Source organism: Dermochelys coriacea, chromosome 1 (assembly GCF_009764565.3).
Source record: "Dermochelys coriacea isolate rDerCor1 chromosome 1, rDerCor1.pri.v4, whole genome shotgun sequence".
Lineage (NCBI taxonomy): Eukaryota > Metazoa > Chordata > Testudines > Dermochelyidae > Dermochelys > Dermochelys coriacea.
The window spans coordinates 30320310-30341874 of NC_050068.2; the positions used below are offsets into that span (position 1 = coordinate 30320310).

General features: G+C 40.9%; 1 protein-coding gene across 2 annotated transcripts in view; it reads left to right on the forward strand.

Annotated features, from left to right (window-relative positions):
• CNTN5 (contactin 5) overlaps window positions 1-21565 on the forward strand; it is a 1042858-nt gene that overhangs the window by 805932 nt on the left and 215361 nt on the right. For both annotated transcript variants that reach the window (XM_038372749.2, XM_038372738.2), the window contains one exon: window positions 2916-3018. In XM_038372749.2, the coding sequence (XP_038228677.1) occupies window positions 2916-3018 (103 nt within the window). The remainder of the gene's footprint in view (window positions 1-2915; window positions 3019-21565) is intronic.

Genomic DNA, 21565 nt, shown 5'->3' on the forward strand with positions numbered 1-21565 from the left:
CCCATCATCTCAGGCACTGGCACCCTGAAAACACCCTCCTGGCCACTATGGATGTAGAAGCCCTCTACACCAACATTCCATACAAAGATGGACTACAAGCCGTCAGGAACAGTATCCCCGATAATGTCACGGCAAACCTGGTGGCTGAACTTTGTGACTTTGTCCTTACCCGTAACTATTTCACATTTGGGGACAATGAATACCTTCAAATCAGCGGCACTGCGATGGGTACCCGCATGGCCCCACAGTATGCCACCATTTTTATGGCTGACTTAGAACAATGCTTCCTCAGCTGTCGTCCCCTAATGCCCCTACTCTACTTGCGCTATATTGACATCTTCATCATCTGGACCCATGGAAAAGAAGCCAGGTTTCAGAGTAGCAGCCGTGTTAGTCTGTATTCGCAAAAAGAAAAGGAGTACTTGTGGCACCTTAGAGACTAACAAATTTATTAGAGCATAAGCTTTCGTGAGCTACAGCTCACTTCATCGGATGCATCCGATGAAGTGAGCTGTAGCTCATGAAAGCTTATGCTCTAATAAATTTGTTAGTCTCTAAGGTGCCACAATTACGCCTTTTCTTTTTGCGAGTACTTATTTAGAAACAAGAATGTATCAACATCACTTCCTGCAGTACCTAAATGTTTATTAGCAGTTTCCCATTCAAGCACTGAGCTGACTCATAAGAATGTCAGGACATAAGAATGGCCATACTGGGTCAGACCAATGGTCCATCTATCCCAGTATCCTATCTTCTGATGGTGGCCAGTGCCAGATGCTTCAGAGGGAATGAACAGAACAGGGCATTTATCAAGTGATCCATCCCGTTTCCATCTCCAGCTTCTGGCAGTCAGATGTTTAGGGACACCTGGATCATGGGGATGCATCCCCGACCATCTAGGCTAATAGCCATGAACTTATTTAAATCTCTTTTGAACCCAGTTATAGCTCTGGCCTTCAGAACATCCCCTGGCAATGAATTCTGCAGGTTGACTCTGTGTTGTGTGAAGAAGTACTTCCTTAGTTTTTTTAAACCTTCCGCTTATTAATTTCATTGGGTGACCCCATGGTTCTTGTGTTATATGAAGGGGTAAATAACACTTCTCTGTTCAGCCCTATTTAGTTTGTGAATTTTGAAAGGAGTACAGCTTATGGATGGTGTGGTTGTATATAAATATATTTTAGTGAAAAGCTATCCAGGGCTATTCATAAAGCAACATTAAGCTGTCGGGTGTGGTGTATGCAAGAACATTTTATGCCACTAAGGTATGTCTTTCTTTCAGTTAGATAGAAGATATACTTTCCTTTCTACTTTCATTGCTATTATTCACATATCAGAAGTCTTCAAGTATTCTAACTAACACTAGGCCCCCAAAATGAATTTAAGTGCACATTTCCTAAAACAGTTAGTAAAATCACATGTACTCTGCAGGGACATCAGGCCTCAGCACCTCTCCCTAACTCCATACCACATGGATAGAGGAGACAGAAAGCAGGACCTGCCAGAAATAGAGCCAGCCACTGGGAGCTGCAGGGACAATAGTCAATTGCAGCAACAGAACATGACCCAGCTGGACCCCCTTGCCCTACACCCTGTGACATCAGTAACATCACAGTGACATCAGTAAAGGGCTTTTACCATTCAAACTCTAGGCATTATTTTCTCTCTGCAAATTGGTTGTTTGTTCCAACCACCTCTTGCCATTCTATCTCTCTCTCTCCTTCTCTCTCTCTCCTCTGCAAGGTTCACTCTCTCTGTCTTCCATGCTCTTCTCCTTTCTCTTCTCTCCGTATCTCCCATTCTTTCTCTCCCTCAATATCCCTCTTTTGTTTCCTTGTTTTGCCTCCCCCTGGCTCCTCTTACCCACTCTTGAATTCAGTGTGAATTTTTCCATGGGCTTTGGACCAGCCCCTTAGTCCTATTACTGCTGCAACTTTGATAACCACCTAAATTCCCCTTTTCCTCAATTTCCCCATGATCCTTGAGCAAATCTAACGTGGTTAGTGTAACTTTACCCTTTGGCCTCCCCATTTCTTAGCTATCTCCCTCCCCAACCCACATCTGCAATCTAACCAAACCACTACTGTTAAAGTCATACTCCTTGCCAGCCACTCTGTCACAACCTCAGTCTTTGAGTCATGTCACATTACAACTCCTCACCTCACTTTACATAATCTTTCTCCATTTACTGCTCTCATTTCCCATTCCTTAACTTCTCTCAATTCCTCTTCCAAGTCAAATTCTGCTGTCAGTTACACCTGGAGTAATTCCATCAATTTCAATATCTAGTTTATTAAGAGGTCCAGAATGTCTTTACTGTACATCTTTAACAACACTGAGCACATTGTCAGCACTTAAATAAATAATGATAGCCATGCATCTGAAATTTTAGGAGGGCTTTGTGAGTTTGTACATTATTTTCAATGGGAAAGACACATGCTTTCACACCATTTGTCTGCTTTCTTACATATGTCAGGATGTCCTTGATATAAAAGGACATCTTATATTGTCTGGCTGCTAAGAGGATATTTGCTAAGTTTTTGGTTGATTTATCCATACTAACCACCACTGCATCATTAAATGGACAAAGCTCTTGAACACAAAATTTCCCAACCCAGAATTAATTGTACATGGCAATCTTTTGAAATATAATTTGAACCCATATTTGAGGAAATAAATCTTTTCTTTTAAAAGTGCTGCTGTTTTAAGAGCACTGAAGATACCATCGAAAAGGGGATGAATAGGATTTGAGCAGAGCAAGTCAAACTAATGTAAGCTATTTCCCCCCACCACAGGCTTTATCGCTGTATAGCTATTAACAATCACTCCCCAGTAGTTTTCACAATAAAGTCTCTAGGTCTGGAAAAAAGCAGTGACATTCATTTTATTTTTAAAGACCATTCTTTATTTCCCAGGTGTGATGGGGGAATATGAGCCGAAAATTGAGGTCCATTTTCCTTATACAGTTACAGCTGCTAAGGGAACTACCGTTAAGATGGAGTGCTTTGCGCTGGGCAAGTAAGTACATATTCTTCCATAATTAGACACCATTGTTTATTAAAATGTGACACATCTAATTTTTGGTTCAGTTATTTTGCAGGGTTTCATTTTCACAGAAACTCCTTGGTGCATATACCAAGTTTTTATAAGACAGCTAAGTGGGAACTGACTAAGTAACCAATTATGAATTCCCTGCCTAGCCATTCCTACAGACAGTAATATATACAAGTTTAAAATGTGCTGGTTCGACATATAAAGTAGTTATTTTAAATGAAAAGAAAAAAAATCGTCATCTGTATTCTATTTACCACACATTTTTCCTCTGCTACTTTTTCACTGCTTGCTAGCACAAATCAGGATATATAATTCCAGTGGTGTTTGTTGTTGGTTTTTTGTTTTGTGTTGATTTTCCCCTGCAAAATCTCTTAATTGAAAAGAAAACAAGATTATTGTGTAATTACCTGTTCCAACCTGGGACATAGATTCTAAATAGAAACAATAAAATAATGGTCCAATAATATATGAGCCCAGGATTACTTTTGCATCCTCTAAACTAATAGTATCATCTATTTCTCTGTAAAACCTCTAATTCATGGTGACATCAGTCATCTTAGTTATAACCGACCCACTAGCACTGCCAAAGTTCTGGGTTTCATATCTCACCTTGGCTAGAATTTTGTATGTAGGTCAGTAGACTGGTTAATGAGGAAATGAGGATATTTAGTTTTTAAACATAATAAGACTTTGCAGTTTTATAGCTCCTTTATTCAAGAATAAGATTACCTCAGGGTACTTTTTTGATGATACAGGATGAGGTTCATAATGTTATTAAGGGAATGCAGTTTTTTCCAGAAGTAAAGTGAGGCTGGGATAGTATATGATCAAGCAGAGCAGAAAAGCACTGTCTGTGACTCAGAGAAAGCATCTTCTCTTTCTCTCTCTCTCTCTGTACTGACATAAGCAGCTAGAGATGGATAGATATGGCAATATGTTTGATAATTACGCACTGTGATAAAATCACTGTGTGTGTGCGTGTGTGCGCACACTTACGTTCATGCATGTGTACACCACTGGCTTCTACTGAATCGAATCAGAACTGCTTATCTGTGTGTTACAGCCTTTTTGCTCCATGTAGCATCACAGAAAAGACAATTCTCAGTTGTAATGAATGTCTAGATAATTCTTTATTCAGGCTGCTGAATGCAAGCTCTTCTTTCTGGCTTTCTAATTCATAAATCATTTAACAACATAGGATGTCCTTTAATCCTGGCCAGGATTCAGCAATAATGAAGGGATTGCTAAATATACTACACTGTACACTCCTACAGCTAAACCAAGATTCTCCTGTAGCTCAACTCATAGAGCCTTAGCTTTTGGAATACAGTAGAACCTCAGAGTTACGAACATCTTGGGAATGGAGGTTTTTTGCAGCTCTGAAATGTTCATAACTCTGAACAAAATGTTACAGTTGTTCTTTCAAAAGTTTACAACTGAATATTGACTTAATACATCTTTGAAACTTTACTGTGCAGAAAAAAACTGCTGCTTTTTAACCACTTTAATTTAAATGAAAAAAAGCACAGAAACAGGTTTCCTTATCTTGTCAAATCTTTTTACTTTTAACTTTCTCTTCTTTTTAGTAGTTTACATTTAACACAGTACTATACTGCATTTGCTTTTTTTATTTTTTGTTTCTGCTGCTACCTGATTGCGTACTTCCGATTCTACTGTACAATTATTATACCATCTGATTCTATAAAGTTCTGAGCAGCCATCTTGTACCGCATAACAATCATGAAATCCTAAGTGGCCATATTTGCTGAAGTGAGGTATTGAAATTATACTAACAGTTTTGAAGGAAATCAACATCTTTCAGATTTGAATATATAATAGGGTTATCCAAGCCAAACCACGGCATATATACATGTTGATCTGGGAAGAATTTGGGCAATATATTTGTCTGGATTGCAGTACTAGCTGCACCTCTGTCCCCTTTGTGGTCTCTCTAAGTGCATCCCTCAGGTGTCAGGCCTTGTGCTTTTCCCCCTCCTGGGGTGGAATTCCTCAGTTCTCCCACTCTTGGACTAGACCCTGGGCTACAGTATCCTGTGTATCAACCCTGCTTACCCAGCAAATCCACTTGGGTTTAGCATCTGTGGTTCTTCCCTTCTGCAGTCTGTGATCAGTGGTATGCATAGTGACCAAACAGTCTTCCTAAAACAAAAGTATTATTTTATTTACCATGGTAAAAACAAAACATTTAGCAAAAAAGGATTTTAAAACAACAAACTGTCTACACTCACAGTTAGGTCTTACCTAAGGCTTAACCATCCCCTGATGATCACTTAGGCAGGTCTAATTTCCTTCAGGTCCCAAATGTGTGTCTCTGTCAACAACTGCCTCCCTCTCACTTGAGAGAGTCCCTTTTTAACTGCCAGAGTCCTTTTCATCTTGTATTCCAGGGTGTTTTCATGTCTAGCATTGTCTCTTAATAACCCTAAAGTATTTAGTAAGGGGTGGTTTATCTTGAGACACTGTACTCCTTCTCTTTGTTTTTCCCTGACAATTCCCCTATTACTAAATCAACATATTCATACAGTAAATATCCTGATAATATCTAGTGTTCATGAATTATTACAGAGCAGCTCCAACTTCTATCGCAGTTTAGAAATATCTCCATTCATACCCATATTTCAGAGCAAGGTGTTGCATTTTGTTTTCTTTTCAGTAACTTTGTCAACTTTGTGCATAGTTACACATCATAGTAATTCACACTTTGGATAGATTGTCTTTTTAGAGCATTGTGTACACCTTGACAAACTAAGCATTTACATCAGAATTGGTATCAGCTGGTTTGAGAAATCTTACCAATCTGGAAAACTATTTTTCTGTTTTGTTTTGCTTAATCCTAGAGTAGGAAAGATATCTCATGGAGTGTCTTTCAGATGGGATCTGTGCTCAACATGGGCCTAATTCTGTTGGTGCTGTGCAGCCTCCACTACCATTGAAATCAATTGTATTCAATGGATGTTGAAGGTGTTGATAAGTTTAGCCTCCATCTAGGTGAAAATGATGGTTTGGAGAGCAAATACTTTGGGGTGAAGTATGCAGGGTAAGTTATTTGCTATATGTTTTACGCGATGGGCCTCAAGCAAGAGGGTGATTGGGTAGGGGAGTGGGATTAGCAACAACTCTAGTGAGATTTCCTGATACATTGGGACAGATGAGGAAGTATGCTGCTCTCCAGAGATCTGGTGGCTCCAGGCATTCTTGCATCTGCAGTACTAACTACCTTTCTGCGATGTTGATAGTTGGCAACCAGACTCCTGTAGTCTCTTGGCTACCTTAGAAACAATAACCATTATGTATTTTTTGAAAAATTGTTGATGGAACCAAAATGTAGTTGCTGACTATCTCTGAGTTGATTGTCATCTTCTCAGCAAAGAGCATGCATGCAAAGTGTAGTCTCTGACAATAGACACTGACAAAGAAGAAAAGCTTCTCTGAATACCTTTCATCCTGAATCCCAAGATTTAATAACTTCTCTCAAACAAGTCAGTGGGTGTTCCGGTAACCACACAAGGAGAAATAAGGCTGACAGCAGATGCTTTAATTACCCCACGTCCAAGTTGACATTTGGTGTTAACCTGTAACGACAACAAAAACCCTGCACCATCAAGCAGTTAAGATTATCTAATAAATCACCCCCATCTGCTAATACAGTACTGTAAGGGGCAGATCTTTTTATTGTGCACATTCCTTATCTTGCTTTCACAGCCATTAGCACACGATCAGATCAGCTGTGCTGAGACTGCTTTCGACCAGTTACGGTATTATTACATGAATGACATTTTGGGCCTCATCTGACACCTGTATGCAGAGGTGGGAGGAAAAAAGGCATCACATTGTCTATTCCTTTTCATTTCTCCCCATCTCTTACTCCTGGTAGTTTTCACAAATCTTTTCTTGTTGCACTCCGTTGAATGCTCATTAGGGAACTGAGGCTGTAAGTAATTTTTTTCGGCTTTTTTGCATTCTTAGTGCAAATAAAGAAACACTAGTTACTACCAGTCCCTAAACCAGTGTGCTCCTGTTTTTCCTCATGCTTTAGCTTAGCTGTCTCAAATAGTTGCTCTTCTGTTGCATTGTAACGGTGAGAATGACAAATATTCCTGAGAGATTTCCTGCTGTAGGCAATTGGCAAGTATTCCTGAAAGCCTGGTCTTTAGTTACAGAATAATGATTTATTAATAGTGTTTATTTGGAACTGTCAGTCACTAAGGGCTGTTGGAATTTTAAAAAAAATGGTGTGGCGTTGCATTTGTCAATCAAACTGAAATCAAATGACTTAATTGCTTGATTGACAGAAGGTCTCAGGAAAGGATTTAGTCCCTGGGCCAAGCAGTCAATAGGGGAAACTGTAGTGGGGACCTGGGACATGATTATCAATGCCAGTTACTGGTGGCCTTTCCTATAGTGAGGAATTATTCTATCTGGGTACAAGAGAGAAATGACTCAATGTTTCCTGTTATTATTAATCATTTCTATTGTGTTGTGCCTAGAAGCTCTAATCATGGACCAGGACATCATTGTGCTAGGCCAGGGATTGGCAACCTGCAGCTCTGGAGCCGCATGCAGCTCTTTGGCTGCCCCCTTGTGGGCAGCTGTTTTTTGAAGGGGTGCAAGGTGCAGGCCCTGGCCGGGAGGTGCTTACCACAGGCGGCTCCTGGCCAGCAGTGCAGCAGTGCTCGGGCCCCACGTCGCTCCCAGAAGCGGCTGGCTGCTGGTATGTCTCTGTATGCCCTCTGGGGAGAGGAGGGCAGCGGGGCTCCCTGTGCTGCCCGCACCTGCAAGCAATGCCCCCACAGCTCCCATTGGCTGGTTCCTGGCTAATGGGAGCTGTGAGGATGGTGCTGGGGGTGGGGGCAGCGCGCGGAGCTGCCTCCTCCCTGCCAGAGGCATGCAGAGATGTGCTAGCAGCCAGCGTCTTCTGGGACTGGCATGGGGCCAGGGCAGGCAGGCAGCCTGTTGTAAGTGCCTCCCGGTCAGAGCCTGCACCCCCCGCACTCCAACCCCCTGCCCGAAGTCAGAACCCCCTCCTGCATCCAAACTCCCTCCCAGACCCCACACCCCCTCCTGCACCCCAATCCCCTGACCCAGCCCAGAGCTCCCTCCTGTTTATATTCAAATTCAAGTGGCAGAAGTTTCAGAGTAGCAGCCGTGTTAGTCTGTATTCGCAAAAAGAAAAGGAGTACTTGTGGCACCTTAGAGACTAACAAATTTATTAGAGCATAAGCTTTCGTGAGCTACAGCATCCGATGAAGTGAGCTGTAGCTCACGAAAGCTTATGCTTTAATAAATTTGTTAGTCTCTAAGGTGCCACAAGTACTCCTTTTCTTCAAGTGGCAGAAGTTGCATTACAAGTATTGGTGAACAGTAATAACTTTAATATGTTCAATTATTATTAGTTGATAAATTCTAACTCTACAAGTAGCTTTGTGTGTGATGCGGCTCTTGAAATATTTTGGTCAAAGACAAAAACCAAAAAAACCCTGTTCTTCTTTGAAAGGTTGCTGACCCCTGTGCTAGGCACTGTACACACAGAACCAAAGTCAGTCCCTGTCCTAAAGAGCTAAAAATCTGTCTAAGATGACAGATGACAGGTGGATACAATAGTCAGGAAAAAAGGTTTTCATCTACCTGCTGCATATTAATGAATGTATTTTGCTTTAGTGTGTTTTTTCAACTTCTGCTGAGAATGATTCCCTTTTGTGAAACAAGTTGCATTTATTGCATGCATGACATCACATCTTCTTTACAGGACACTTTGTGTTGTGATTAACTCCACATTTAATGAAAATACATCTGGTCCCTGATGTTTCTATAGTTATGTCATTTTAATTCTTCACTTCAGTTCTTTCACTGCTCTTTACACAATAGCTGATCAAAATTATCTGCTTGAAAAGGTTTTTTTCTGACTAACTATGGCCTTAAAAGTGGAAAAAAATCCAGAACTTTTCACACACAAATTTTTCAACATCTGCCAAATTTTCAATTTTATTCACTAGTTACCATAACATTTTTGCTATATTTTTATAATTGATATGTGTAACAGATTCGGTCACAGAGACTTCCTTGGGATTGTCACACGATGTGCTGAAATTACCTCTGAACCCATTTTCCCTGCCAGCTTGGGACTCCAGAACCATGCCTTGTTGAGCCAGATATGCTAGCCTGCTGCAACCCAGACCCTGGGTCTGGTCCATGCCCCCAGAGTTGCAGACTTAACTGAAAACATCTCAGCAGGTTACTTGTCTCCAGCACCCAAAAATCCAGTTCCCAGTGGGATCCAAACCCCAAATAAATCCATTTTACTCTGTATAAGGCTTATACAGGGTAAATTCATAAACTGTCCGCCCTCTATAACACTGATAGAGAGATATGCACAGCTGTTTGTTCCCCCAGGTATTAATCACTTACTCTGGGTTTATTAATAAAAGTGATTTTATTAAGTATAAAAAGTAGGATTTAAGTGGTTTCAAGTAATAACAGACAGAAAAAAGTAAGTCACAAAGCAAAATAAAACAAAACATGCAAGTCTAAGCCTAATACATTAAGAAACTGATTACAGGTAATATCTCACCCTCAAAAATGTTCCAATAAGCGTCTTTTACAGACTATACTCCTTCTTAGTCTGGGTCCAATTCTTTCCCCTGGTACAGTCTTTGTTAGATTCAGCTGACATCTCAGGTGGAAAGCAGGGTTTTTCCCTTTTGTCCTGCTCCACCCCCTTTTATAGCTTTGGCACAAGGCGGGAATCTTTTGTCTCTCTTCTAAATGGAAAAGTACCAAATTTAAGATGTATTTCCTTATCAGGTGACATGGTCACATGTCACTGTAAGACCCCTAGTCTCCATTCTTCCTGGGTTGGCCCACACGTACACAGAAAGGCTTGCAAGTAAATAACCCATTTACAACCAATTGTCCTAGTCAAAAGGAGCCATAAAGATTGTAAAACACCATTAATGGCCCACACTCTGCATAATTACAATAGGACCTCAGAGTTATACTTCATATTTTTAGCTTCAGATGCAAGAATGATGCATGTATATGAATAGGTGGAATATAGTCAGTAGATTATAATCTTTGTTATGATACCTTACAAGAGACCTTTTGCATAAAGCATATTCCAGTTACATCATATTCACCCTCATAAGCATATTTCCATAAAACGTATGGACTGCAAGGTCACAATATGTGAATTAAAATCATGTTAAAAATTGTTATTGAACATTTTCATTTGCTTAAAGCATAAACATTAATTTAAAAAAATGTGTCCAATTCAAGCTTAGAAAAAGGAACACTTTGAAATTTCTGTAAAACAGAGTTAATGTTTTTTCAACCAGAACTAAATTTACACTTCCTTTTAGGAAGCACAGTTTTCACTACCCCACATAAATATAAATATCTATTGTTGTGATCAAAGTCAAATCAATTTCTGGCACTAACCTAGCTTTTACCTGGTTATTACTTATAGTACAATAATCACAGGTTTCAGAGTAGCAGCCATGTTCATCTGTATTCGCAAAAAGAAAAGGAGTACTTGTGGCACCTTAGAGACTAACAAATTTATTTGAGCATAAGCTTTCGTGAGCTACAGCTGTAGCTCATGAAAGCTTATGCTCAAATACATTTGTTAGTCTCTAAGGTGCCACAAGTACTCCTTTTCTTTTTGCGAGTACAATAATCCGATCTGTCCCTCCCTCTATCTGTTGACTATTTAAATTGACATAAATTAATTTTATTATGTAGATCTGCAACACAATGGTCAATGGTTTTATTTTGTGCTTGGTTTGTTGTAAAGAAAATGTACCTTTCCAAAGTGACAGATTTGTGCATGGATCACAGAATTCGTGACATTTTTGAATGGCTCTGTCTTTCATTCACAGTCTTCACAGAATTACTCTGGTCCTGCCACTTGTAGTGGGATTTCATCTTCTACATTTTTTCTTAAGTAGCATTGGCTTATAGGAATATTTCAAATTAACAAGTTCCTCCAGTTCTTTGCCCTCATACATTTTCAAATTGAAGGACTCGGGTGGTCTTTATTTTATTCCATTTTCATCAAAGATTTTATTGTTTTTTGGATATCACATAGTAGGAGTGTAACAACCAGATGTGCTGGCCTTTATATCCTGGCCCTAGACACATGATCTGGATGAAGATTACATGAAGAGGGCTTCCAATGGCTGCTGTCACAGAGAGCATCCCCAAGTTTGGCATTTTCCGACGTTGTAGTACATCTATTTTGTAAATGTGAGTCAGTGCTACGATTTTAACACAGGGCTTGAAAGCAGTAGATAGAAGTGAGTTTTTAGAAAGTGCCTTGAGGAGAGGAAGGTTGATGGCACAAATATTGACAGAGAACTAGGTTTACCCAAGATGATATATACAGAGAAGTAAGTTACACCTTTCTACATAGAATCATAGACTCACAGGATTGGAAAGGACCCCGAGAAGTCATCTAGTCCAGTCCCCTGCACTCATGTCAAGACTAAGTATAATCTAGACCATCTAGGTGTTTGTCTAACCTACTCTTAAAAATCTCCAGTGATGGAGATTCCACAACCTCCCTAGGCAATTTATTCCAATGCTTAACAACCCTGACAGTTAGGAAGTTTTTCCTAATGTCCAACTTAAACCTCCCTTGCTGCAGTTTAAGCCCATTGCTTCTTGTCCTATCCTCAGAGGTTAAGAAGAACAATTTTTTCCCTCCTCCTTGTAACAACCTTTTATGTATTTGAAAACTGTTAGGATGTCCCCTCTTGGTTTTCTCTTTTCCAGACTAAACAAACCCAGTTTTTTCAATCTTCCCTCATGCGTCATGTTTTCTAGACCTTTAATCATTTTTGTTGCTCTTCTGTGGACTGTCTCCAGTTTGTCCACATCTTTCCTGAAATGTGGTGCCCATAACTGGACACAATACTCCAGTTGAGGCCTAATCAGCGCAGAGTAGACCGGAAGAATTACTTCCAGTGTCTTGCTTATAACAGTCCTGCTAATACATCCCAGAATGACGTTTGCTTTTTTTGCAACGGTATTACACTGGTTGACTCATATTTATCTTGTGGTTTAATATGACCACCAGATCCCTTTCTGCAGTACTCCTTCAGAGACAGTCATTTCCCATTTTGTACATGTGCAACTGCTTGTTCCTTCCTAAGTCGAGTACTTTGCATTTGTCCATATTGAATTTCATCCTGTTTACTTCAGACCATTTCTCTAGTTTGTCCAGATCATTTAGAATTTTAATCCTATCCTCCAAAGTACTTGCAACCCCTCCCAGTTTGGTATCATCTGCAAACTTTATAAGTGTACTCTCTATGCCATTATCTAAATCATTGATGAAGAGTTCAGGGGACTGGACTAGATGACTTCTCAAGGTCCCTTCCAGTTCTATGATTCTATGATATGGAACAGAACTGGACCAAGAACTGATCCCTGAGGGACCCCACTTATTATACCCTTTTAGCATGACTGTGAACCACTGATAAGTACTCTCTGGGAAAGGTTTTCAATCCAGTTATGCATCCACCTTATAGTAGCTCCACATTGGTTGTATTTCCATAGTTTGTTTATGAGAAGGTCCTGTGAGACAGTATCAAAAGCTTTACTAAAGTATATGCTTCCCCCCATCCACAAAGCTTGTTACCCTGTCAAAAAAAGATATCAGGTTGGTTTGACATGATTTGTTCTTGATAAATCCATGCTAACTGTTACTTATCACCTTATTATCTTCTAGATGTTTGGTTTCAGAGTAGCAGCCGTGTTAGTCTGTATTCGCAAAAAGAAAAGGAGTACTTGTGGCACCTTAGCGACTAACAAATTTATTTGATCATAAGCTTTCGTGAGCTACAGCTCACTTCATCGTAAATTTGTTAGTCTCTAAGGTGCCACAAGTACTCCTTTTCTTTTTTCTAGATGTTTGCAAATTGATGGCTTGATTATTTGCTTCATTATCTTTCCAGGTACAGAAGTTAAGCTGACTGGTCTGTGATTCCCTGGGTTGTCCTTATTTCCCTTTCTATAAAGTGGCCTTTTATTTGCCCTTTTCCAGGCTTCTGGATCTTTCCCGTCTTCCATGACTTTTCAAAGATAATCACTAATGGGTCAGATATCTCCCCAGTCAGCTCCTTGAGTATTATAGGATGCATTTCATAGAATCATAGAATCATAGAATATCAGGGTTGGAAGGGACCCCAGAAGGTCATCTAGTCCAACCCCCTGCTCAAAGCAGGACCAAGTCCCAGTTAAATCATCCTAGCCAGGGCTTTGTCAAGCCTGACCTTAAAAACCTCTAAGGAAGGAGATTCTACCACCTCCCTAGGTAACGCATTCCAGTGTTTCACCACCCTCTTAGTGAAAAAGTTTTTCCTAATATCCAATCTAAACCTCCCCCATTGCAACTTGAGACCATTACTCCTCGTTCTGTCATCTGTCATTTCATCAGGCGCTGGTGACTTGAAAGCATCTAACTTGTCTTAGTAATTTTTTAACTTTTTCTTTCCCTATTTTAGCCTCTGATCCTACCTCATTTTCACTGACATTCACTCTGTTAGATTCCAATCACCACAACCTTCTTGGTGAAAACAGAAACAAAGAAGTCATTAAGCACCTCTGCCATTTCCACATTTTCTGTTATTGTTTTTCCCCCCTCATTGAAGAATATTTTCTTTTTACCCTTTATGTCTCTAGCTAGTTTGATCTCATTTCTAATTTTGCCCCTACATATTTGTGTTATTTGGTTATATTCATCCTTTGTAATTTGACCTAGTTTCCACTTTTTGTAGGACTCCTTTTTTATTTTTAGATCATTGAAGATCTCCTGGTTAAGCCACGGTGGTCTCTTGCCATAATTCCTATCTTTCCTACACAGTGGGATAGTTTGCTCTTTTGCCCTTAATAATGTCTCTTTGAAAAACTGCCAACTGTCTTCAATTGTTTTTCCCCTTAGACTTCTTTCCCATGGAATCTTACCTACCAGCTCACTGAGTTTGCTAAAGTCTGCCATCTTGAAATCCATTGTATTTATTTTGCTGTTCTCCCTCCTATCATTCCTTAGAATCATGAACTCTACCATTGCTATCACTTCCACTCAAGCTGCCTTCCACTTTCAAAGTATCAACCAGTTCCTCCCTATCTATCAAAATCAAATCTAGAACAGCCTCTCTGAGTAGCTTTCTCCACTTTTTGAAATAAAAATTGTCTCCAATACATTTCATGAACTTGCTGTATAGTCTGTGCCCTGCTGTGTTATTTTCCCAACAGATGTCTGAGTAGTTGAAGTCCCCCATCACCACCAAGTCCTGAGCTTTGGATGATTTTACTTGTTTTAAAAAAGCCTCATCCACCTCTTCTTCTTGGTTAGGGGATCTGTAGTAGACCTCTACCATGAGCATGGACTCTGTCCCCCTTAGGGAGAAGCATATCAAAGAAGTACAAGTCGCAGTGCTACTATCTGCCTTCACTCATAGTTCTTTCTGCAGGGGAGCGAAGTGAGTTGACTGCTCTGTTTCCAGTTCCAAAGATCACCACTATCCCTCTTCTCCTGCATGCTTGATATGCTGAAAAGTGAAGCACCTACTCACCATCTATGAGCCACAGACTTCAATCTAAATTCTAAATGTTAGGTGATATATCTCTGCCGTGATTTGAAACCTTTACAACACAGGTGGTTTTTTTTAACTGTGATTATTCATAGCCTCCCCCAATCCATATAATTAGAGATATGCAAAGCTTTTCCAGACAGTTTGGGAAGCAAGATGGTCATTTGCATATGCTCTCAAAGATGCACAAGTAACCCTTGATGCAATCCCCTTCCCTGTAGCATGGGCGTTGTTTATCACAGCTGGTTGATCCCTGGGGAGGATTACTTGCAGGAGGCCGGGTTTTATTTTGTAAGTCTGGCATTTTGAGCTTGCGCTCCCTCTCTCCATGCTGTCAGTCATCCAAATCCAACAGTTTCCGATCTGCAGCTTCTTTTGCTGCCTGTTTCTCTGCACCTGCTGCCAGCTCTCTCGTAGACATTCTTCTCGTTCTTTTTCCAATTTCACCATCTCCAGTCTGGCCCACACCAGCTGAATGACTACCTCACTGAGGACTGTACCAGGCTGGAACCCTCTCACTGGGCATGTTGCAGTCATGCCTGCACTTCCTACAGCACCATTCCTTCCCGAGGGATCTGGCTGCTCTACATGTAATTTATCTGGTTCCATGAGCATAAACACCATTTCCTCGACATTTTTCCCTGCAGCTGCTAATGCACAACCCCCAGTGCACAGCTGCTCAAATTGTAGCTTAGTCAGTTTGGAATATGTTTCTTTTGTTTGTTCATTTTGCACTGTCTTTTGTTCTATTTCCTTCTCCTGAAATAAACAAACAGTAAATAACAAAATGTAACTATTTTCTTTCCCTGTTTCCAACCCTATTACTTTTAAATCTTTAGGTTATATGTATCAGTATACTTTGTAAGTGCCTTGAGCATGAATTTTGGTTAGCTCGTAAACTGGGTGCACATCCTGCTGCTTACACCACTTTGGCACTTTTCTGAGTTAACTGAGGAGTGAATCCGTACCACCTGCTCACAGCGGAGAGAGCCTTATCTATGCCCACCAGTGGAAATCCTTCCTAACTACCAGCTGCTGGCAACACAAGCACTCTGCTCCAGGCTTCACAAGCCCCACTCATTCCCAATGCAATCTAGCAATTTACACACCCCACTTTGTTATATTTGAGTGCCCAGTCCCTTATTTCTGGACACCCTCAGGATTCCCCAATCCACTGCTTCCATGGAGATCGGGCACTCCACTTGACTGGTTTCACCTCCATTCAACACTCTCTTGAGTATAAATGTGTCTATCGGAAAACCAAACTGAAGTTTATTTAACAGAGCTTGAGATAAAGATTCAAATAAAAGCAAGTAAAAGGATTTGGAGACAAAAGGTTACAGGTAAAAGAAAAACACAGAACACAACCGGTAGGCTATAATTATTAACAAGTTACTTTCCCATCTAAGAAGGTATTCCTTACCCAATGATCAATCCTTACTGAATTTGTCCAGACCAAAAACTGGGTTCTATCTGTCATGAGACATTTCCGTTGGTAGAGTATCTCCTCCATAATGGATAATGTCTTATGCCCTTTCTTCTTCTCTTATATAGTTACAGACTAATGTCTCTTAGCCCAGGGGGTTCCCTGTTCAGGACTTTCCTTGGGGTTCTTTTGTCTTTGGAAATGCTCAAACCTGCATCTGGTCCAGACAGTAAACACTGGCTTGGTCTGGCGCTATGGCTGCCCATTGTTGTTAGTGTTGATTGACTCCCCGACCCTGGGTGCAAGTTTTACTTACAACAGTTTTGAAACACAATATCCTACATGTTACATAACTCTAAAATTGTTTATCATACCAACATCTCACAATAAACACAACAATCAACTAGTTCTTAGCTTTTGGCAGAGATCACACACAACTCCTTTGGGAAAATATTGAGAAGATGGTCAGACGCAGGGGCAATTATACCCATCAAGGCGTGCCTCTGTCACAGTGGTCCCAAAGCTGGGAATGGCGACAAAGAATTGCTTTGATGGGGAAAAGTTTTATGCATCCTTTTTTCACTGCAATTGTTTTCATACCATACAGTTCAGCAGATAGAGAATTCAGTCAGTAGGAACCAAAGAGAATAGTGCTGACAGCTAAATTATTTTACATCCAGTATATTTGTTTCTCTATATTGGTGGGAGATTGTATTATATTAGAGCTACATCTGCATGTCAATACCAGCTATGTAGTATTTCAATATTCTTTGTAAAGGATATAGTCTTTGGTATAGGACATTTTATTGATACAAGTCGTGTCAGGGCTCTGTATCTTTTGTGTGAAATATTCTTAGTTAACAGTCAGAATAAATTAGAGATACTGACTACCTTTTAGTATTGAGTTATGATGATGCTATTATGATAGCAGTATCATGCATACCTATGCAGTTAATGTTGCTTTAGTAATTCCATCATAAACTCTATGTTTGAGATTTATAGCTCAGTCATAAAAATTCATTCCATCTGTAATTTGGCCTGAAAGATTTCAGCCACACAGTCCATTTTTAAATCATGTTTTCTAAATGAGATAAAATAAAAATAAAATAATTTTAACTCACACAGGAGAATGGATTTTAGCAATTAATAGACCACAGCATGATCCAAAATGTTCATAGTATTTTGAAATACAAAATTCTTTGGTTTGATTCTGATTAGCAAAACAACTTCTGATTGTAAATCTAGACAGTAATTAGAAAAGAGAATTTCATATCCCAACCAGGTCCCTTACAGTTCATGACTGAGATCAGTTTCACTTTCTCTGCTTCTTGCATGTCGAGCAAGGTAATGTGTGCATGTCTGGGGGTAAAACTGCAGAGTGTACGTAGGGGTGCAGTGGGGAGAGGAGTAGCAGAAAGTCGAGAAACCCTCCAATCAACTACAATAGGAAGTACTCCCGCCCATCTGTCACGGAGTGTGGGGAAATAGCTCGATGCTTTGAAGGACTCTGCACTCCGTACTTCTGCCATGGGAGCAGGCAATACAGCTACCCATCAGTCCTAGCTGAGGAATATGGGGGCACATGTGGTGGTCACCTCTCCATAAAGCAGCTCCCTCTTTCTTACATCCTCTTCAGCTCTGGAGTCAACCAGTCCCCCCTAGAAGATCAGAGAGCTATTTTCCTTTGTCACCTTTGGTAAGAAGAAGTGAGGAGGGGCACAACCACTAAAAAGGGAGGAGAGGGTGAAGTAACCAGGAGATGGTGAGGTTCAGACCATGTAGTCTCCCCAGGAATAATTCCATTTCTCAGGAACTATAGGATGGAGATGCGTGTCGGTTAGATGGGGATGAGGAGCTGGATTGGGATTTAGGGTCAGAGAGAGAGAGAGGTGATTGATGACAAGATTGGAATAGAAGGTATTGAGAGGAGCTGGGGATCTGTCTGGAGATTTGAAGGGCACAGATCAAAAGGAGCAAGGAGGGATTGGGAGATACCAGGGTAGCCACAACCTATCCTGAAGGACGACCCATCACTCTCTCAGATCTTGGGAGACAGACCAGTCCTTGCTTACAGACAGCCCCCCAATCTGAAGCAAATACTCACCAGCAACTACACACCACACAACAGAACCACTAACGTGTCGGTTAGATGGGGATGAGGAGCTGGATTGGGATTTAGGGTCAGAGAGAGAGAGAGGTGATTGATGACAAGATTGGAATAGAAGGTATTGAGAGGAGCTGGGGATCTGTCTGGAGATTTGAAGGGCACAGATCAAAAGGAGCAAGGAGGGATTGGGAGATACCAGGGTAGCCACAACCTATCCTGAAGGACGACCCATCACTCTCTCAGATCTTGGGAGACAGACCAGTCCTTGCTTACAGACAGCCCCCCAATCTGAAGCAAATACTCACCAGCAACTACACACCACACAACAGAACCACTAACCCAGGAACCTATCCTTGCAACAAAGCCCGTTGCCAACTCTGTCCACATATCTATTCAGGTGATACCATCATAGGGCCTAATCACATCAGCCACACTATCAGAGGCTCGTTCACCTGTGCATCTACCAATGTGATATATGCCATCATGTGCCAGCAATGCCCCTCTGCCATGTACATTGGCCAAACTGGACAGTCTCTACGTAAAAGAATGAATGGACACAAATCAGACGTCAAGAATTATAACATTCAAAAACCAGTTGGAGAACACTTCAATCTCTCTGGTCACTCGATTACAGACCTAAGAGTGGCTATACTTCAACAAAAAAGCTTCAAAAACAGACTCCAACGAGAGACTGCTGAATTGGAATTAATTTGCAAACTGGATACAATTAACTTAGGCTTGAATAGAGATTGGGAATGGATGAGTCATTACACAAAGTAAAACTATTTCCCCATGGTATTTCTCCCCCCCCCCCACCCCACCCCCCACTGTTCCTCTGATATTCTTGTTAACTGCTGGAATTAGCCTACCTTGCTTGTCACCATGAAAGGTTTTCCTCCTTCCCCCCCCTGCTGTTGGTGATGGCTTATCTTAAGTGATCACTCTCCTTACAGTGTGTATGATAAACCCATTGTTTCATGTTCTCTGTGTGTGTGTATATAAATCTCTCCTCTGTTTTTTCCACCAAATGCATCCGATGAAGTGAGCTGTAGCTCACGAAAGCTTATGCTCTAATAAATTTGTTAGTCTCTAAGGTGCCACAAGTACTCCTTTTCTTTTTGCATGAAGAATGGTAGCCCCAATTTATGACTTGCCAGTGTCCCTAATTTAAATTAAATAGAACAAATGGTTGCCACTATCCCCTTCATTACATAGCTGGAGCGTGTTGAGACGAGCAATCCAAGCCTGCAGTGCTCAGCCTGAGAGGAAACCCGATTGCATCAAAGTGGAGCATTGTGTACTGGGACCTTAGTCTACAGCATTGTAGCAGTCCATGGTTTTTACTTTTGCCCCCACTGTTAAATACCTGCTGTTATATGGTGTATTTCAAAGCTTTACAAAGTAGGTGAATATAATTATCCCCATTTTAAAGACAGGCAAGCTGAGACATAGAGTGATGAAGTGACTTTCCCAAAGTCACACAGCAATCCAGTGACAGACTCAGGAATAAAATTAAGTTCTCCAGAGTCTCGGTTCTGCTCCTCTGTGGCCTGGTCTACACTTAGTTTGACCCAGTCACTCAGGGGTGTGAAAAATCCACATCCCTGAGTGTAGTAGCTAACACCTAACACCCAGTATAGATGCAGCTGGCCCATCATAAGAATGCTTCCATTGACCTAGTATTCCTACACCGAAAGAAAAACCCCTTCTATTGATGTAGCCTGTGTCTACAGTATGGTGTCATGTTGGCATAACTATGGCGCCATGTTAGAGTCCCCTTAGTGTAGACATCGTCTTTATCACTCAGTGTTCTGAGCGCTTCTTCTGACATTAACATAAAGATTTCATACTTAATTGCACTGGATTTGCATTTAGGAAGTGAAGTCATGCTTCAAATTCACTGATACAGCCTAATCCCACCAGGATTTTGGAAGTTTCTTAGAACTGGATTAATCAGTTGTACTGCTATGATGACTATGCCTGAAGAGACTAGATGCTGAGGAGAAGAAAGAATCTTTTCAAACATAAACCTAGCAGTTCCCATCTCATGTTCCTTACATAAGAAATAGCAATGCCAGGATTTTGCCCTTGTATTACCCTTGGCAGATATATGGCACATGTTTGTCAGACAAACAAACCTCTCTGGGTGTGTAACAGCATTTTGGACTGAGCGGGATTCAGCCTCCCATCCCAGGTCAACTGACTCAGGTTAGTGGGGATCCCACTGCTCTAAAAATAGCTATGCTTTGAAGTAAAAGCTTGGACTGGAGCTCAAGCTCTGAAGTCTGGGGGTAAGAGGGCTTTAGACCCTGAGCCACAACTTCAGACTCTGTCTGTGCAGCTCCTTTTAGAGCACTAGTGCACTCCCCGCTACCCCACATCTGTCCACCTAGGCTGGGAGGCTTGGTCCAAAATGCTTTGTAGACATACTCTAAGGCTTTCATCCACTTTGAAATTCATTTTCACACAATACCAGATAGGGATCATAATCACAAAATGCTAATGGAAGGGAATGTGCAGCTCTTGTGTTTGTTCCCATTTTTTTCCTTTTGGATTGATTCTGAAGAAGAGCTCTGTGCAGTTTGAAAGCTTGTCGCTCTCACCATAGAAGTTAGTCCAATGAGAGATATTTCCCACCTTGCCTCTCAACTTAGGGATAAGGAGATATGCTCTTATACTTCTTCCTTTTTTTTTTTTAGAATAACTGTGTTGCACATATTGCAATCAATGATGATTTGTTTCTGCAACAGCTCAGTTGAGATTATTTGGTGAATTCCATGTAAATGTGTAAGGCCCCATTCTCCTGTACACTGGTTGCACACTCTCAGCTTCATTTCATGATCTTCATCTGTGAGTTTCTTCCTCATTCTTTCAAGGAGATGAAATTTGCCCTTCCAGAGGGTTCATCCCCCCCAAACCTGCAGCACCATTTCCCAGTTGGGCATCATAGCTCATGAATGAGCAGTGCTGCCAATCCCACAGCAATCCTCCCCCAGCAGGGACCACAATTGCCTTTGAAATCCTCAGTGCAAGACAGAATCCATGCAAGTTACTGCAACCTATCTACAATAGCTTACTCTGCTTTGTCCCAGGTACAGAGATAGAGGGGATTATCTAGCATATTTTTGCCATCCATCCATTAATGGATCTGGGATGGCCTTAAAATTGAGGTAAATTCATGCTGCAGAAACCTCACTCCTGCCATTTGCATTCCCAGTCCTCCAGCCAGAACTACACATGAAGAGTTTTCCTCTGTTGTCAGAAAAGGAGGGGAGCTCAGGAAGTTTTAGTAATTGCAGAATCTGGCATGTTACCAATGAAAGCTTCTCAGGGTAAGCAATTGGGTTGTTGCTACTGTAGAATATA